Raw genomic sequence first — 20,254 nt, 5'->3', positions numbered from 1 at the left:
GACGATCCATAATCACTCTGATCGATCTTTACGACGCGGTGTTAGAGGTCACGCTCCTCTGATGGAAGTGGGTGGGTTAAATGGTAAATGGTCTGTATTTATATAGCGCTTTTCTAGTCCCTAAGGACCCCAAAGCGCTTTACATATCCAGTCATTCACCCATTCACACACACATTCACACACTGCTGATGGCAGCTACATTGTAGCCACAGCCACCCTGGGGCGCACTGACAGAGGCGAGGCTGCCGGACACTGGCGCCACCGGGCCCTCTGACCACCACCAGTAGGCAACGGGTGAAGTGTCTCGCCCAAGGACACAACGACCGAGACTGTCCAAGCCGGGGCTCGAACCGGCAACCTTCCGATTACAAGGCGAACTCCCAACTCTTGAGCCACGATCGGTTAGCGCTGGGTGGAGGTACTTCCTGTGTCAAGGAGCGGTTGTTGTCTGTGGCAGTGATAGTGCGCAGCATGCATTGATGCAAGTGTTGCAGAGCAACGTGAAGGTGAAGCTTTCAGGTTACCGGTCGGTCGGGCTCGGCCATAGTCGGTGGCTAAAATCACTGTGACATCAGGGTCAGTCTTTAGGAGCCATCCTTGCAGGAAGTGACCAGCAGCAGGTGAATCCTCAGGTGAAGTCACGAGTGGGGGCAAAGGAACAGTTCCACTACTGTGTCACACTGTTACCTAGGCAACGGGAGCCTGGAGTTACTAACAATGCGCATTCACCTGCGTGGTGATTTGTCAGAGCGACTTAAGTGGGTCAGCATCTTCCTGCCACGCTTCCTGCCACGCTCTCAGACGCCACGTTACCTGACACGGCCGAACGTTGGGCTTTTGCAGAAAATTCATCCTCAAAAAGTGCACTGTGAAAAGAAACTGGATGTGGGTTCATCCAGTTTTCAGGAGAAAGCGGCAGCAGGGAGGATATTCTCGTTTGATCTAGGAGGTCAAAGTAAGTCAAATGTAGCCAGCACTGTCATAACCACAAATGTAACTAAATAACATAAAACATGAGGAAATTCATTAAAAGCTTGTTTGTATTTGTTCAGCTGCTTTGTAAACGAGTCAGTGGAGTGTGCACGGCGTAAAGACGACAGCCTCGTGCCTGACGACCCACGCGGGGTTTGAACCCAGTACGAGGGACCGACAGCGACCTCTGACCTGAGGACCCGAGTGCTCGGGAAGAAGCAGGAGGCCTCAGCAGGTCAGAGATCAGCTGGGGAGCTTCACCGCGCAGAGCTCGAAAAGCTCAAACTAACATTTTACATGAAACCTCAAATTTACCAACGACCGACGAGGAGAAGCCAAATCTGGAGTAACATGTGACCTCCTGTTAGTGCCGCAGCGTCGTGTGCAGTCTGAAGGCGATCCAACGCTGACTGGTTGAAACCAGTAAAAAGACGTTACAGAAGAAGTCAAAGCATGAAGAATCACCTCAGCCTCTGACACCAGCACAGGTTACAGATGTTTGAACCGTGACTCTCACACAGACTCAGCTCTCAGATACGACGCCCACATTTGTGACGGAGGAGCCTAAAGAACAGATCATGTGATGGCGAGCAATAGTTTCTGTTTGAACTGGACGATGTTATCATTTAACCATTATTTGATTTCTGACACAATTATTTAAAGAAGACCATTTCTAAAAGTCAGAAGCTTTGAAAGAACAGAATAACTGAATGTCATCAGCATGGAGATGATAAGGAATACTACTGTCTGATAACTTGGAGTAGAGGGAGTATATAAGGAAAAAGAGAATGGGAGCTAAACAGCACCAGTAATCCCAACAAGTCTTTGAACCTGTTTACCATCATACTGTGATCAACAGCATCAAAGGCAGAGTATAACCAGTATAACCAGTACGGAGTACCAGAGTCTGCTGCCATCAACATGTCACTACACAGTTTCACAGCAGTTTGTGGAAACCAGACTGGAAAATGTCCAAAACACTTTTTCTCCATAAAGTCGTTCAGTTGTTCTGCAACTGTTTTTTCTCACATCTTTGACACAAATGGTGATTTTGATATTGGCTGTGACTGGAACAGATGGGTCCAAATTTGGTGTCTTTAATATTGGCTCAGCAACAGCTTGTTTAAAAAGCTGAGAGCTGAGCCAGTATAAAGAGAAGTATTGATTATTTCCACAATCAAGGGGCCAACAGAGTCAAACATCCAGGAAGGAGGAAGTACAGGGTGGGCCATTTATATGGATACGCCGTAATAAAATGGGAATGGTTGGTGATATTAAAGTCCTGTTTGTGGCACATTAGTATATGTGAGGGGGCAAACTCCTCCAGATGGGCGGTGACCATGGTGGCCATTTAGAAGTCGGCCATCTTGGATACAACTTTTGTTTTTCCAATAGGAAGAGGGTCATGTGACACATCACACTTATTGGTAATGTCACAAGAACAACAATGGTGTGCTTGGTTTCAACGTAACTTTATTCTTATACCAAACAGTCAGTTCACCAAAGGTTTCGTACTCACCTCGTTCCCTAGCCTGCCCCCTGCCTGTCGGGCCTCTCTTGGACCTCGCCTCCCTCTGGACCTCCGGCTCTCACGAGGACACTCTCAGGGCTACCCCCTCCTGTATCAACTGGTTTTCACTTGCAAGTACAGCGGCTTGCAAAAGTTTTCGGCCCCCTTGAACTTTCCCACATTTTGTCACATTACAGCCACAAACATGAATCAATTTTATTGGAATTCCACATGAAAGACCAACACAAAGTGGTGCACACGTGAGAAGCTAATTCACTTTATTTACCTGCCCAGTAACTCCTCCCTCTGTTACAGAGTTTCCCATCCGTGTCCTCGTTGTGCTCCCTGTGCCCGAGTGTTGTCCCGTTTGACCCATTACTGCTCTTGTCTAGTTTCTTGATTTAAATCCATGTTCTAGTCTGAGTCTTGCTCCTTTTGTGAATAAACCTTGTAAATAGTTTATGCGCTTTTTGACTCTGCTTTTGGTCTCGAGCCTCCACTTTGTCTGTGAATATACAGAGATGGACAATTGGCAACAGCAGCGTACAAAGGACAATGATGTACATGATTTCCACAGCCAGTAATAAAACATAAATGGTAGACAGTATCCCACCTCTTTAGGTAGTGGGCAGGTCATTCATAAAAGCAGGTCACCGTAATCCAATAAATGTGAAAAGGTTGCATGAATCAAGTGTTTTCAAGTTTTCGTTTCAGCCTTGACACAAGCCTTTGAATGTGAGTTTTAAATGACAAACTCTGATCGATAATGATCCCTGATACTTTTAAGAAAATATCAGTTTCAGTTCCTTGAATGCTTTTAGTCTTAGGAGATGTAGCTAACAACTCTTTGCCATTTAAGAAAAACATGACCTTGGATTAATCTGGATGTAACACCATTTTAACTGAACAACATCAAAGGCAGCAGAAACTGCAGGGTTTATGCTACTGAAGGAGATGAGCAGTAGATAATTGTACCAAGATGGAATGCAGCGTTTGATAAATTATCACAAAAGTTGTTTATGTAAAAAGAAAAAGAGCAATGGTCCTAATATGGAGCCCAGAGGAACTCCATTGGATACTGGGAGACAAGAGGAAGAAGACCCAGCAGCGTGGACACATGTGTTCTCGCTGACAAGTACGACATGATCGCAGCCTTACACAGTGTTGGGGAGTAACAGAATACATGTACCAGTGTTACGTACTCAAAATACAAAATATGAGTAACTGTATTCTGTTACAGTTACCGTTGTTACCGTTTAAAAAGGTGGTATTCAGAATACAGTTACTTTGTTGAAATAAATGGATTACACTGCGGTCTTTTCCCGTTTTATATGTTCGGCTGAACATATGAAATACAGGTAATATGAAAATCACCTCTTTTTTGGTAATTCCACGCTGGTGGAAACCCAAACAAAACATGCATTAAGAGGCTGTCTGTGTCTCAATCTAACAGCCCATGTCACCTCTACTTCAGCCCACATAATGATGTGAAGACATGTTTGTTTTTTTAATTATTATTCAAAAAATGTTTAATATGTAGGCAACAGGCAGAGTGTTACAGGCATCGCAAGGCACTGTATGTGTGTCTGTGTGTGTGTATGCAGGTGGAATTCACACAGTGGAATTCCTTTCAACACAGAGTTAAACAATGTGGAGATGGTAAGCATAAAAATGACAACATTTAACAATTCACTCTAACAATGGACCGTCAAAGCCTGTAGCCTGATGGGCAGTGTAGTCCGTGCTGCAGGGAGAAAGGACTGCTGTACCCGTGATGTGTCTGTTATTAATATATGAAGCATGTTAGATCTGGACCCTGAAGAAACAAATGCTCATTAAAACAGCTTAAAATGTATCATTTTTCTGTTAAACAACAAGGATTAAGAACATTTTATTATTTTCCAGAATTTTGTAGGATTGTTCAGATGTTTAGTCGTTTTTGAAAGACAGAATTCTGGTTCCGACCTTTTAATTAAAGAGGTTGAATGATTTCTAAAAATCAGCCAGTCGGCCTCAGATGTAGTTTTTCTGCCCTGAGCCCAGGGAGCATCTTTTTTTGAGGAGACTGGAGAGCTGAGGAGAAAACCAAAGATTGTTTTTGTCATGAATAAATAAATGGTAAATGGCCTGTATTTATATAGCGCTTTACTAGTCCCTAAGGACCCCAAAGCACTTTACATATCCAGTCATCCACACACTGGTGATGGCAGCTACATTGTAGCCACAGCCACCCTGGGGCGCACTGACAGAGGCGAGGCTGCCGGACACTGGTGCCACCGGGCCCTCTGACCACCTCCAGTAGGCAACGGGTGAAGTGTCTTGCCCAAGGACACAACGACCGAGACTGTCCAAGCCGGGGCTCGAACCGGCAACCTTCCGATTACAAGGCGAACTCCCAACTCTTGAGCCACGATCGCCCCATGAACTAGCTGTGTGCAGGCAGATGAGGACCCAAAGGCAAAACTCACGGAGACAAAAGCTGAACTCAAAATCTCTGCTTTATAGCAGGCTTCACAAAGAAACAGAACTAAACTAGGAAAGCTAAACTGAGGGAGCACAGAGAGAGGCACACAGGTTCGGGGAAGAGACACTGACGACGCCACACTGAACTGAGGGAGACGTGGACATAAATACACAGAGGATTAACGAGGGGAGCACACGGGGAACACAGGTGACACTGATAACCATAACGAGACACGGCAGGAGCAAACTGACGGGAGACTATCAAAGTAATAATAATAATAATAAACTTTATTTATAAAGCACACTTAAAAACCAAGGGTATGCCAAGGTGCTTAACAAGTAAAATAGAGTATATGAGGAGGATAATAGAAATAGGACCAAAGCAAGTACTAAATATGCAAGCAGATAACTGTCACTAATACATAGGAAAGCAACAGGTACAGAGCAAACAAGAATTTAAATGAGCATAAAAGTGCGTGATATAAAATCATAAAAGAAATATTAACTAGAGGGAAAGGCAAGATTGAATAAGTGGGTTTTTAATCGTGATTTGAACAGTGCAATGGAATCAGATGCGCGGAGGTCGAGAGGAAGGGTACCGGGGCAGCCAGAGCAAAACGCACGGTCACCCCGAGACTTCAGTCGAGATCTGGGTTGGGTCAGAAGTAGTTGAGTGGCAGATCTGAGTGTTCTAGCAGGAAGCACACAGAGGCAGACCAGGGGGAGAGCACGGACATAACGGGCTGAGGAAAACATGGAATAAAACACAAGGAGGGGGAACGAGGACTCACATACACAGAGGGGGCACACAGGGGGTAAAGTCAGGGGAAATCAAAGAAGCAACATCTTAACAGAACAACCCACGAACCATGGCATAAACAAAGAACAAAATACAAAAACACACAAAAACTAAGAGCGCTGGGTCAACATGACCCAGGATCATGACAGTTTCTGTATGTGACTCCACATTTGCACATGGATGTATGTTTATTTATCCTTTTAATAAAAGTGTCATAAAAACAATTCCATGTCAACTCTGCATCACTGATCAGGTGGATCAGTTATAGTCCCACGAAGCATGGAAGAAAGCTTGCTCACAGACGTAACAGCATACCATGGAACAAGTTGTTTGGATGCGACCAAACACTGGACCTGTGACCCAGTGTTCGGTGTGTTTTTTAGTTATTCTGTGAGTGTTGTTATTCGTGGGTTTTGGTTGCTGTTGCTTTGCCTTTCTCGTTTTCCTCGTCTTGCCACTCTTGTTTCCACGCTCCCCCTGTGTCCCCTCTCAGTCGTGTCCCCGTCTCAGTGTCTAGTCTGCGTCTTTGTGGTTGTCTCGTGTTTCTTTGACAGTCCCATGTCCTGTGTCAGTGCATCGAGGTTTTCTTCCCCTTGTTGTGTATTCCCAGCTGTGCTCTCCTCCTGTTTCCCATCCCCTGGTTTCTCCCTGGTGTATTTCAGCCCCGTGTTTTTCTCTGTCTGTCGTGTCGTACCATTCCCATGTGTTTCCTGCATGGTCCTCTGTCGTCCTCGCACCTAGTTTCTAGCTTCCCAGTTTCCTTTCCTAGTGTCTTTGTTCCTCGTCCTTGGATTTTGTTTGTAGCATGTTTTTGCTACAGCTCAATAAAGCTGCTGTTTTGGCTTCATCCTTTCGTGTTTGTGAGTCCTGCATTTGGGTCCTACATCCTGCCTGCCACACAGCGTAGCCTGACAAAATCAGGTTTAGGAAAAAGTCCCGATCAGTGTTGGTCAAGTTACTTGAAAAAAGTAATCAGTAACTAATTACTGATTACTTCCCCAAAAAAGTAATCCTGTTACTTTACTGATTACTTATTTTCAAAAGTAATTAATTACTTAGTTAATTAGTTACTTTTTAAAAACCCGATTTACAACCTGAAGAGGTGATAAAGCGATAGATCTTTCAGCCCAATTCTACTTTTTCTGCATAATCCATCATACAAAATGTAATCAGATGGAAAAGTCTCTTTTTAAAACTTCTTTTATTAGTTTTAATCTTTTAACTTTATGCATCAAGCAAAAATTTAATTATCTGCAACATTCTCTGACTTGAATAAATTAGTTTAACATTTAAACCTATTTTCTGCACATTCCAGCACATAAAATAAAATATTTTTTGTGTTTACACTCAGTCTTTCAAATAGATGCAAGTAAAACACAGCAGAAAATAAATAAAGTCAAAGACTCAGCGGTCCTGTTGCTCTATTTTCACCTATTAAGCAGCACTGCGGTAGGCGGAGGTTTACCCTGGTGCAGGTGTGCCGCGGTCAGTTGCGCATTACGTCGTAGCTACTCGGTGCTTGTTTGGAAGTTTAGGGTTTTTTCGCTGTAAAAAGAAGTTTTCTTCCCACGCACAGCGGACATTAATGTTTTTGTCACTTTTTATGGAATCAAACTCAAAGTAAGGTCAGTACTTCCACGCTTTAAACGCTGCACGCTCATACTCTCTCCCACCATCGATATATGATCCATTGTTGATCTGCACACAGCTGTTCACGTCACTGTCATGAGACATTCTTGCAAAAAATCACGGTTTTAGTAACGCAGTAACGCAGCGTTCCTACGGGAAAGTAACGGTAATCTAATTACCGATTTTGCAATAGTAATCCCTTACTTTACGCGTTACTTGAAAAAAGTAATCGGATTACAGTAACGCGTTACAAGTAACGCGTTACTGCCCATCTCTGGTCCCGATCAAGCTTAAAATACAAGTAATACTTGTCACGGTTTGTGGAGATGAGAGGTGTGGACCCAGGCACAGACAAAGATGCACGAGAGTGTTTAAAGCCTTTATTAACGGTTTAACAAAACCAACAGGAAAACGACCCTCAACCTAAACTGGGAAAACAAATTGTAACATAACACGAACCAGAAACAAGAAACTAGAACCACCTGGAAATACGAGGGGATGGAGAGCAGTGGTTACACCGAGCACAGGAGGGAGACACGGCTCAACCTAATTAAACATGACGAGGCAGGGAGGAAGCAAAACAAAATAATTCAATTCAATTCAATTTTATTTATATAGCGCCAAATCACAACAAAAGTCGCCTCAAGGCGCTTCATAGATACAGAGAAAAACCCAACAATCATATGACCCCCTATGAGCAAGCACTTTGGCGACAGTGGGAAGGAAAAACTCCCTTTTAACAGGAAGAAACCTCCAACAGAACCAGGCTCAGGGAGGGGCGGGGCCATCTGCTGCGACCGGTTGGGGTGAGAGAAGGAAGACAGGATAAAGACATGCTGTGGAAGAGAGACAGAGATTAATAACAGATATGATTCAATGCAGAGAGGTCTGTTAACACATAGTGAGTGAGAAAGGTGACTGGAAAGGAAAAACTCAATGCATCATGGGAATCCCCCGGCAGCCTACACCTATTGCAGCATAACTAAGGGAGGATTCAGGGTCACCTGGTCCAGCCCTAACTATATGCTTTAGCAAAAAGGAAAGTTTTAAGCCTAATCTTAAAAGTAGAGATAGTGTCTGTCTCCCGAATCCAAACTGGAAGCTGGTTCCACAGAAGAGGGGCCTGAATACAAGACATGCACCTTCAAAGTAAAACAGGAAACACAGAACACAGGGAACCGCATAACAAAACCTAAAACTAGAACTCAGGAAATACTAAAGAGCTAGACATACTGAGACAGAAACGGCGATTAACCCAACAACCATCACTAACCCAGGACCGTGACCGTACTCCAACATTTGCAGTCTGGACCGCGGTTAGCTTGGACATTTCCAGATGAAAGAAGCAAAACAGCAATAAAGCACGTTCTTTTCACAGTAGTGCACTGATTCCTCTTACTGCCGAGGGGAGAGTACGGGGAAATGATGCAGTCCTATGGAATACATGAATCTAAGTAAAGTCCCACTTTGTGCCCTTTGACAGGACGAGGAAACATGGTTTGTCCTGCTCTGCAGACTGGTCCTGCACCTCACAGGAAGCAGTCCATAAAATCAGTAAAGGAAAAGAAGCTGCAGAGCGAGTGTAGCAGGAAGGACAAAGTCCCCCCGAGGGCAGTTTATTCAACCCAGGTTTGGGATCATTCCCAGTCACACGATGATGCTTCCTGGATCTCGGCATCTGAGTTGGTTTAAATTAGAAAAAATAAGTAAGCTGGAATCTAGTAAGTACATTTACTCTATACTGTACTTAAGTAGTTAAGTAACTCACAGGTGGCCTGCTTTAGTTGTGGCTTCCCTTTAAAGCTCTCTTATTGTTGCTTCACTATATCTTATATTTTACTTTTTATTATCCGGCTGCTTATGTTACTGTCGGACTTTTATATAAGAAAGTCACCCAGCTGTGGATGTCAGTACAACTCAAATGATCACAAAAACAAAGAACTGGATCGAGAGACCGAATCTTGGGTCAGACAAACACCTGAAAAATGTAAAAAAGAAAAACAGATGAAATGTTCTTTTTATTTTGTTTTATTTCATCATCGAATGATTTGCAGAGAAACAGACAAAAGGCAGCCCCTCCTTCAGCAGAAGGACACGACAATGTGGTTTGTAAATGCTCCTCCTCCCTCGCACAGATCAGTCGACACAGTCAAACATCTGTTAATCTCAAATCTTTAGCAACAACTGGTTTTACATTAAACCAACATTTCTGTTTAATTACATTTAAATCATAGTAATAACAGTAGTATGTGTGTTGTTAAAAATGTGTTTAGACACAAGTTTTGTTGTGAACGTCCAGAAACCAGACGAGTGGCCTGTGAAATGGTTAAAGTGTAGTTTGGCTTTATAGTTTCTTCTCTTCACCAGGACAGATGAGCCCTTTGTCACAGGAGGTCAGTGAAGATGGTCACCTGCAGGTCCAGGCTCACTGCATCTCTAACCCACATCCACTGCTACTGTACTGAAGGGAAATTAAAGGCAGGCAGTCATGGAAACAAACCATCTATAAAAGTAAGTAAGTAAAATTTATTTATATAGCGCTTTTCACAGATAAACACAGAAAATGGAAATATAAAAACAATATAACAGTAAATAAAACAATGTAAAACAATAAAACTATAAAAACAGCATAAGAAGAACTTAATCAAATGCTTTTCTAAATAAAAATGTCTTCAGCTGTTTCTTAAAAGAATCAGTGGAGTCCGTGCAGCAAAGAGACAGACACAGCCGTGGTGCCGCCGTCTGAAAGGCCCGATCACCACGAGTTTTAAAACGAGTGCGCGCTACCACCAGCAGTCTCTGATCTAATGACCTTAAAGCCCGAGAAGAAGTATGTGGTTTCAGCAGGTCAGATAAATATTGAGGAGCCTGACCATGTAGGGCCCTAAAGGTTAGAACTACAATTTTAAAATGAAACCTAAAACTTACAGGCAACCAGTGAAGGGAGGCCAAGACTGGAGTGATATGCGATCTTCTCTTGGTGCCTGTTAAGAGACGTGCTGCAGCCTTCTGCACAGACTGAAGACGATTTAAGGCTGATTTGTTAAAACAAGTAAAAAGGCCGTTACAGTAGTCTAAACAAGAAGAAATAAAAGCATGAATAATCATCTCAAGTTCAAGCTTTGACACCATTAGTCTGAGTTTAGAAATATTCAGTAAATGATAAAAACAGTTTCGGACCAGCTGCTCGAGCGACATCGAGCTGTCAAACATGGCACCGAGGTTTCTGAGGCTTGATTTTACAGAAGGGTCTAAGAAGCTGATACGCTGCCTGATTTCTGGGACCATGTGGTCTGGAGCAATAATTAGGGTTTCTGTTTTATCAGAGTTTAGTTGGAGGAAATTGTCATATAACCATTTGTTGATTTCTGTCAGGCAATTACTTAAATTAGACAATTTATAAAACTCAGAAATCCTGAAGGAACAGTATAGTTGGATGTCGTCAGCATAGAGATGATAGGAGATATATTTATAGCGCTTAATAATTTGGCCTAGGGGGAATACATAAAGTAAAAAGAGAATTGGACCCAGGACAGATCCCTGAGGTACCCCACACGGCAAAACTGTTGATTCTGATGTGACATGATTCATGCAAACAGTAAAAGATCTCTCAGACAGATATGATATAAACCATTTTAAAACAACACCAGTAATCCCAAACAAGTTCTCGAGTCTGTTTATCATGATGCTGTGATCTACAGTGTCAAAAGCAGAGCTGAGATCAGGACCAGCACTGTGTGCTCTCCAGAGTCTGCTGCCATCAAGATATCACTAGATACTCTAATGCTGGGCAGACACTGTGCGATTATTTTCAGTCGCGCGATTCAGCTCCTGCTCAAACTGTACGATTGACTCGCAGGGGGTTAGAAGTTCATAGGTCACGATGCAGGTCTCACACTATACGGCCCGATGCTCTGATGCGACCTGAGTGCTCACACTGTGCCTCCATAAAATGAAGGTTATAACAGAAAATCTGTCGCTCGCTCTCTCTGTCTTTCACTCACACAGACACACCACCACCATCAGCTTTGCTAAATTGCTAATGAAAAACATTGATCAGGCAGCTGTGATTGAGCAGCAGTGTAGATCCAACTATTTTCACGGTTGTTGTGGTCGTGATAATTTTGTGAGGCCACATCGAAAAGGCTCAGGTGAGCTTTCCAAAGTTCTACAAGTTGTGCCTCCATCGCTTGTGTCCAGATCACACGCTGCACTGTCGTGCTACGCCGTCTTTTTCGCTGACATTTGTGTTTGCGCGTGCGCAGTGTGACAAACTGCGGTGACACCCTCACGACCAAGCGATTGATGATCGGGAGCTGGTCGTGAGGTGTTAATCGTGTCTCGTTACCCCACGTATGCACACGATGCATGACGCACGATGAAGGCCAAAATCGGGCCGATCGCCAAAACGGTCACACGACTCAAAAATCGGCTCAAAATGGGCTAAAAATCGCACAGTGTGAGCCCAGCACAAGTAAGGCCGTTTCAGTGGAATGCAATTTACGAAAACCAGACTGGAAAGTGTCCATAACAGCATTTTTATCCAGGAAATAGTTAAGTTGTTCTAGTACTACTTTTTCTAAAATTTTCGATATAAAAGGCAGTTTGGATATTGGCCTATAACTGTTAGGAAGAGATGGATCCAGCTGGGGTTTCTTTAATATTGGCTCAACAACAGCTTGTTTAAAGAAGCTGGGGACTGAGCCAGTATGAAGAGAAGTATTTATCATTTTCACAATACAGGGGCCAACTGAATCAAACACACTAGTGAAACATGAAGATGGAAGGACATCAAGGGGGCTTGAAGTCTGTTTTATATGACAAAGCAGGCCTCTGATGTCTTGTAATGTAACAGGAGTAAAAGAGGACCAAGTATCAGAGGAGAGCAAGTTGAAAGTCTGATATTGAGAAGATGATGGAGAGATATTAGACCTGATGGCAGTGACCTTATTTCTGAAATAGTTCATAAACTCATTGCATTCGGACGTTGAGTGAACTGGTGCACAAGGAGCATCAGGAGAAACAATACTCTTAATTGTTTTAAACAAGAATTTAGGATCTTTCTTTTTTGAGGCTATGAGGTGTGAAAAATACTCTGTTCTGGCGTTTTCCACGTCATTTAGTAAGAGGACAGATTCTTTAAGGTGTAACTTATAAACCTCAAGCTGGGAAGCCTTCCACAAACGTTTCAGCTTGGGACAATATCTCCTGAAATTACGAATGTTTTCATTTAACCAAGGATGAGATTTCAAACATAGGACAGTACTTTTTTTCAGAGGTGCCACTAAACTAGAATTACACTGATTATTAAAGGATGAGACAAGAGAGTCCAAATCATTGTAAGTCATTTCAGCGTCAAACATGGCAGAGAACCTTTTGCCGGCGTTCTGGTTTATGATTCGCCTTTCAATCGTTATTTTGGGAGCCGGGGGATCCAAATAAAACGACAAGTTAAAATATATGCAGCTATGGTGACTCATATGGACATTTTCCACACGAATGTCATTTATATTTAAACCCAAGGAGAAAACAAGGTCCAATGTGTGACCCTTTAGATGTGTAGGGCCAGAAACATGCTGCATAAAATTAAAAGACTCTGTGATAGTCATGAAGTCAGCAGCCATATTACAGGATGCATCATCAATATGAAGGTTAAAATCTCCCAACATTACCACCTTCTCTAATTTAATAATGGATGACAGGAGGTCGTTAAATTCAGTTAAAAAGACTCCGGCAGGGCCAGGAGGTCGGTAGATTCAAATACAATAAAAGGTGTGCAAAGAGCCGACCTTGATCATCTGCAGTTCAAAGGAGGTAAAAGAATCCGAGTTCATCAGTCTGCATGTGAATCTGTCCTGGTGCAAAACAGCGAGACCTCCGCCACGTCCCGAAAGACGTGGAGCTCCGATGACGGAGCAGCCAGTCGAACAAATGTCCTTCAGATGTATATAATCCATGTTTTGTTGCCACGTCTCAGTTAAACACATGACGTTGAGAGATTCCTTTATAACAAGATCGTTTAAAATAAACGATTTGTTTGTGACTGAGCGAGTGTTGAGCAGGGAACTGCAACACACCAGCTCCTGTGTCTGAATGCAAAAGAAATGTGTTGTTTGAGTGAGAGACTGCACCTGTGGCTGAACTATAGATACATATCGATTATAAATTGGTCCAAAAACCTCTGATGTTCAGCTGTTTTTTGTAAAAAGATAACAATGTTAGCCTTTTCTGCAGCTATGGGGCATATATGGTATCATTCTTGGCTGGAAGCAGTGCTTAAACAATGGAAAAAACACAAACTTTGTCCAAAAACCTCTCATGTTTAACTGTTTTCCACTTTTTCTTTGGTCATTTTAGCCTTTTTGGCCAGGGTGAAGGGAGCATCTGCCATCAAACAAGAAGACAGCCGCATGTAGCTATGATGATGTTTGCTAGTTCACCTTACATGCATTAATGTAATAACGTGGTTAGCCTACTCAACGTAAATTACACAGGAACAACATTTAGCTACTCACGCAGAGAAGAACGGCTGCTGCTGCATCCTCATCCTCATCATTTCTGATACACTGGCAGGGCTAGGGGCCAGGACTCTCCTCTTCGGGTTCTTGGGGGATGTTGCTAACTCCGGGTCCGATAACAGGCACCACACCCGCAGTAGATGTGCCCGGTGTGAGGTCTCGCAGCAAGCTATCAAATACGGCGCATTTCTGGGCTTTTAAAAAAAACGCTATGCGTCGCCAGGTGTTTCATCGGATTCGAGGTGTTGCCTCCTTTGACAGTATCACAGTATCAGCTTAAAGCACTTGTTGCTGCTGAGTTTGCATATTTTGCTGTGAAGTACAGCCTTTTACAGAATTTTGACCGCTTCGCCTTGGGCATTTTTAATCTGTAGCTCTGCTCTAAAAGAACGTACGTACCTGGGCCCGCCTACTACGCTTGGAAAGGTAAAATGATTGGCTAAAATCCAAAGTGTATGACATCTCAGGGAAAAGAAAGGACCGAAATAAAGGACCGAAATAAAGCACCGAAATGTGCGCTGCTTTTCGGTCTGGTTACTACCGTTTATGTCAGAATCGGTGCCATAATGGCACCGGATACCGGTACCCATCCCTAGTCCTGCCTCATGTGATAAATATGGCCAGTGTGATTGGCTGAGCCTTTCAGGGAGCTCTGTTTAGTTTTAGCAGCGGCAAACCTGCGCTGCGAGGAGGACGGCAGCAAAGAGGAAGAACCTGGATATAAGAAAGTGTTTTTCAAAGAAACCTGTAAGTCACTTAAAGCCAAGCTCACTCATAAAATGTGTCCGTCATAATAATGTTACAGGCTGTGCTAGGCTTTGGCCCACATCAGTCTAAAACTGTATGTAACCATGAATAACGTGTTTGGGAACTACCTGCACAACAGGCAGCACTGTTAGTTCTCTCAGTCTCAGAGCAGCGTTTCTAATTTTGATTGGAACTGTCAGAGAAAACAGCAGCCTCGAGCAGCCAGGATATTAGTTTACAGAGGCTGTTAGAATTATATGTCTAACATTAAAATGTTGGTGACACAATAATTTCTTCCTAATGGCACTGACATATTCATAGGGTTTATTTTTGAGACAAAATATCACGAGGTCGTCATGATTTTGCAAATATTCCACCTTGTAGTGCAGTTTGCACAAATTGTTTCAAAAATGCACTCAGCCTACAAACATTACTGACGAGTCAAGATCTGCACAAAGTGACAGAAACACTGAAGCAGCTGCACATTTTATTCTTATTGTCATGTTTGTCCTGTTTGTCAGGTGAAGAACCAACACAGAGCTCAGAGAGTAATGGTGACACAAGGTCACAGGTGAAGTTGGATGATGACTTGTTGGTTCATGACTGTATTCGAAGCACATGTGTGACTGCATGTATGAGGAATGTCTCACTGTTATTCATCAGGTGACAGAGGCAGCTCTGCCATGTTGTAGCTCAGAGGTGAAGAGGCGAGGTCACAGGTGACTGACTGATGATTTGGTGCTACAGATTAACGAGAGGAGCAAGCATGTGTTTGGCTCCCTCACATAGTGGACATTGAGTTGTTGTGTGGGGCACCAGTAGTCCATGTCTGTTGCTGTAACAGTAGTTCATGTTTAGAATAAAACATCCCAGCTCACTGATCTGATCGGGGCAACAGTGCCTAAAATGTTGTATAATCTTTTACTCTGTGGTCATCTTAGACGAGTAGTTTTATGGACAAAAACCAGCAGGTCATTCAGTGTTCCCTTAGTGCTGATGTGTCAGAGATGTTGGTGTACTACAACTGAAGTAATGATGTTAAGTCCTTAAAGTCATATTCTTTTATTGCCATGACTGTATTTGAAGCTATTTTTATTTTTGTATGATACCTGATTTATATGGAATATGGCTGAAGTAAACTAAAGTCTAAAATACTTAGTCATTTGTTTAATAGTAATTTAACATATAAAACTATGAATTGTAATTTTAAATGGTTTAAAAGCATGTAGAATAGCATATGTAGGCAAGTATATTTCTCCTTTTATCAAGAAGCAAAGACAAAAAGGAAAAAAAAAACGGGGCAGGGCTCGGTGGTTGAATCGTCCGTCCCCACCGATGCCAAAACCAAATCTACGCCCTTGTACTGTGTACTTGCGGGAGAGAGGAGTGTGAGAGTGGTGTGTGAGAGTGGAGGAAGGCGGTCACAGGTGGAGTTCAGCTCGCAGAGAGGTGCTGGGTGTAGATCAGCAGCGTGTAGGGAGAACAGCTACACAAGAAATCTCGCTCAGAAACCAAATCTCGCGGTAAAACTATTTTTTTCCTCTCACAGCCAATCACAGCGCAGGGTCCCGCAGGCTTCAATGCAACAGCCAATCACAGTTAGGGTAGGCGCTGCGGCGTGATGACGGAACGATAAGGAAAAAAGCCGTGCTGTGATTCGCGGGAAAAGTGAAAAATGGCGCCGGAGTAAGTTTGAAGTTTAGCGCCGCGGAGAGCAGTAGTAGCAGACAGACAGACAGACGTAAGGGAGGCAGACAGGCAGACGTGAGGGGGACGGACAGAGACAGACAGACAGACACCCTGAAGAAGCATCGACTCAACGACCTTCTGTCCTGGGATGCCAGCAGCGGGAGGACCGGCAGAAAGGAGGCACAGCCCGGATCAATGCAGGTATCACGGCTTCCCTCTCTGCGCTGACCCGCTCTGATTTAGCCCTGGGATTTAGTGTGGCCCGTTAGTTCAGCCCGGGACACAGAGCTGTTGGAACCCTTGAATTTATCCCGTGTCAGTTCATCACTGTGTGCAAGTGTTTTTTTTGTGAGCTGGCCCTCTTAACGTGAATTATTACGGGCTGTTACCGGGTTATCGTTCAGGATTTCATGGCCCGGTTTACTCGTTATTCCGATCGGTTATCGCGCTTCATCAGCTCTTTTCCGTTAGTTAACCCGTTAGGGTGTGGTGGGTAGTTACTGGATGGTTAGAGCTCTGTTAACGGTATGTGATGGGAGGACGCACTGCGCATGTCAGCCCTCCTCCAATCCACCGCGCAGTTCAGGAATGAATCACAGACCGTCTGTCTGTCTCTCTGCAGGATGTATGAGGACCTGATCGAAGACTTCTGCGGTCTGGAGCATCAGGTGTCTCCAGGGGGCGGAGGGTGTGAAGGGGGGCGTGTCCCCGAACCTGACGGGGTGGAGTCCAGTCTGAGCGTGGGTCAGTTCGTGCTCTGTCGTTGGTCAGATGGACTGTACTACCTGGGAAAGATCCAACGGGTAAGCCTGTGCTCACCTGACACCCACTGCAGCGTCATCATGCTCATCGTGATTGGCTGAGTTTCTGTGTTCTGATTGGTGGATAGGTGAGTCCCCCTAGGCAGAGCTGCTTCGTCACTTTTGAGGACAACTCCAAGTTCTGGGTCCTCTGGAAGGACATCCAGCACGGTGAGACAGACGGGTGGAGTGAGAGAAAGCTAGAGAGGGCAAGACAGGTGCTTCATGTCTGTGATCTGCTTCTTTTGTCCAATCCTAATGCAGCTGGAGTACCGGGGGAGGAGCCTCGCTGCTCCATGTGCCAGGAGGTGGACCCAAACTCCAACACCCAATCAAACCAGATCCTGATCTGTGGGAAGTGTGGGATCGGTGAGTCTGACACACACACACACACACACACAGGAGCAGTCCATTAGGAACACTTGCCTGTAGGGCTGGGCCATATCATACCGTTCACGGTAATACCGGTATAATGTTGGGCAACGGCAAGAAAATGAAATATGGCGATAGAATATGGGTAAAACGCGCATGCGCAGTGCCTTTGTTTTTATACGCACATGGCAGAAAACGCATGGTGGAGACGGAGAATGAGAAGAGCGAAAGCGGATCGTTGAATGAAACGGATGAACGAGAATCCGGTTGTTCAGTGATGACGCGACGAATCCTACTTCCGGGTCTAAAGTAGTCTGCGTTTAATATGGCTTTTGTGTTGTTAACATGTTTAATGTTTTGTATTTTCTTCTATTTGATCTCAAAAAGCTCCTAAAACAGTCAGTGATCACTGTTGACCTCCCTCGGCTTTTATTACCGCTAATCATTTATTTAAGCTCAGTTTTTAAAACCTTAGGATGTAACTACAGCCCAGCCCATGCAGCAGTATATGAATGACTAACCTCGTATTGTGGATGGATTATCTCAGTTGTTCTCCTGGCTGAAGTTTGGTCCTTTTACAGCATCCTGCCATGCGATTACATTTGTTCCTGACCACCGAGAACACTCACGTTAACTTTTATCGAGTGGAAAAAAAGTTAGCTTGTTTATATTATGCTAACATAGCTGTGTCGCTAGCGGTCACGTAGCACATCATTATATACCAGCTAGCCCAACTTCAGTAACCCTACAAACGTCACTGCTGTTTAGTTTTCTGTCTTCATTTATGCTGGAAGTGATAACAGAGCTGTACGTTTTAATTTGTTTCCAAAACCCCGCAGTCAGGACATGCTATATTGTATTTAGATAGAAGCTAGCGAGCTAACTCCCTGCTAACTTCTAACTCCGTTAAATGTCATAAATTCCGTTTTCATGGATGCCTGGATGTTAAACTCAATTGTTACACCTGGTAGAGCAGAACGCTGATCATTTTATTAAAGATGAAAGACTTTAGACAGTTTTTCAACTCTCAGTAATGCCACAGTGATCGTTTGATATATGGACCTGCAGCGGAGTTTAGGCCCAGACACGGCTGGTGACGTCAGACTGAACAACCGGATTGGTTTGTAGAAATGCTGCAGCTTCAGTGGTGTGGAACTGGTTTAGCTTTCGTCCGTCAGATACACAACAAAGCACTATTTTTGGTGGAGCATGCTAGCGGGCCGTCGTTATTACCCTGTTTCTTGGAAAATACGGCGTACTTACAATCAACCCTTTGATTTTTCTGAAAATCGACAGAGCCCCTTATAACCCCGTGTGCCTTATGTTTGAATTCTGGTTGTGTTTACTAGGGCTGCCACGATTTGTCAACTAGTCACGATTACGTCGACTATCAAAATCGTCGACGACTGATTTAATAGTCGACGCGTCGTTTGAAACTTTGTAAGATCACAAAAGACGCAGGAATAAGTAGCAGGATTTAAGAGTGTAATAACGGACTGAAACAGAAGATGGCAGCATTGCATGTACAAGGATGTCAGCTACCGTTAAACCCCGAAGAAGAAGAAGAAGAAGAAGAAGCAGCTGTGTCCCAGAATTCATAGCGCGGCCCAGCACAGTTTCCAACAATGGCGGCAGCTAGTTAGTTTTAATATTACTTATTATTCTTTCTGGGTCACAAAATAAACGTTTAACATATTTTCAGGCGAGAATGTAGCTGTGTAAACCTCAAATATCTGCTCAGTTTATCAGGACACCACATATTTTCAAAAGCGCTCCGACGTTTTCGGAGACATCTGTTACCCACTAGCTCGTTAGCTAGCCGGGGGCTAGGTCACTAGCGCCGTGAGAACACCGGACTCCCCGCAAATCGTTTTCAAACCCACCGCCGTCTTTCGCTACTCAGGTTAAATATATATGAGTCACTTAGATAAATTAAAAATGTTATTGTTTGGCTTTTTTTAGTATTTTATTTGTTCCTGAGTAAATCGGTTTGGCTGAGATTAAAGTTATAGTTTTTACACAGCTGAATAAACGTCAAGCAGACAGCTGATTATCAGAAGTGTGAGATGATCGAGAATTTACTCCAGTGTCCTGTTATATTTTAGATAGCAAGGAGTTTATTAAACTTCACCGAAACAATCTGCAAACTTCATTAAAATTTAATAAACTATCATCTTGTCTTTATTTTTAGTTAGCACAGACCTTAAACACTTAAAGCTGTAAGCTAATGATAGTTATATAAGAGCAGATGCTGCTGGTGCAATAAGCTGTAGTTTTACGTCTAATGGATGATGATCTGATTAGTCGACTAATCGCAAAAATAATCGGTGACTAGTCGACTATCAAAATAATCGTTTGTGGCAGCCCTAGTGTTTACTGACCTCGAAACGATTTTATGTGCACGGCGCTCGAAAATCTGTCAAATGTTTCAGTACGACTTTGCTAAGCTACGAAGCCGCACCGCTTGATGGATTGTCGGAGCGTTACGGCTACCGTAGGCGGAGCCTTGCGGAGTGATACGTACTGTGCTTCAACATAATATTACCGTATTGCATGTGTATAAGCTTTTTTTTTTTTTTTTTTCGTTTTGTGGATATTATACATGGTTATGCTGAGGATATGTCGGCCAGTTTCCACTGGAAATGCCTTTTGGTTAAGCTGTCAGCGAGGAATTTGCATTTGCACTGTAAAATGTTTATATAACTTTAATGCAAAAAACAGCTGCTTGTTTATGTGAAAATACATTGATGGGTTT

General features: G+C 43.5%; 1 protein-coding gene across 4 annotated transcripts in view; it reads left to right on the top strand.

Annotated features, from left to right (window-relative positions):
* The first annotated feature begins 16,249 nt into the window (after positions 1 to 16,249).
* phf19 (PHD finger protein 19) overlaps positions 16,250 to 20,254 on the top strand; it is a 10,151-nt gene continuing 6,146 nt past the window's right edge. For 2 of the 4 annotated variants that reach the window (XM_085295781.1, XM_085295780.1), the window contains exons 1-4: positions 16,251 to 16,528; positions 16,950 to 17,130; positions 17,217 to 17,298; positions 17,392 to 17,496. In XM_085295781.1, the coding sequence (XP_085151907.1) occupies positions 16,476 to 16,528; positions 16,950 to 17,130; positions 17,217 to 17,298; positions 17,392 to 17,496 (421 nt within the window). In that variant the 5' untranslated portion in view covers positions 16,251 to 16,475. Of the gene's footprint in view, positions 16,529 to 16,949; positions 17,131 to 17,216; positions 17,299 to 17,391; positions 17,497 to 20,254 lie in introns of all 4 variants that reach the window. The other 2 variants (XM_085295777.1, XM_085295779.1) reach the window with 2 other exon arrangements.

Source organism: Mchenga conophoros, linkage group LG12 (assembly GCF_057382185.1).
Source record: "Mchenga conophoros isolate Kocher_MC1m ecotype Shallow Benthic linkage group LG12, M_conophoros_male_GT1.1, whole genome shotgun sequence".
Taxonomy (NCBI): Eukaryota; Metazoa; Chordata; class Actinopteri; order Cichliformes; family Cichlidae; genus Mchenga; species Mchenga conophoros.
The sequence above is the reverse complement of the archived record's forward strand: the minus strand, read 5'-3'. Positions and strand labels throughout refer to the sequence as shown.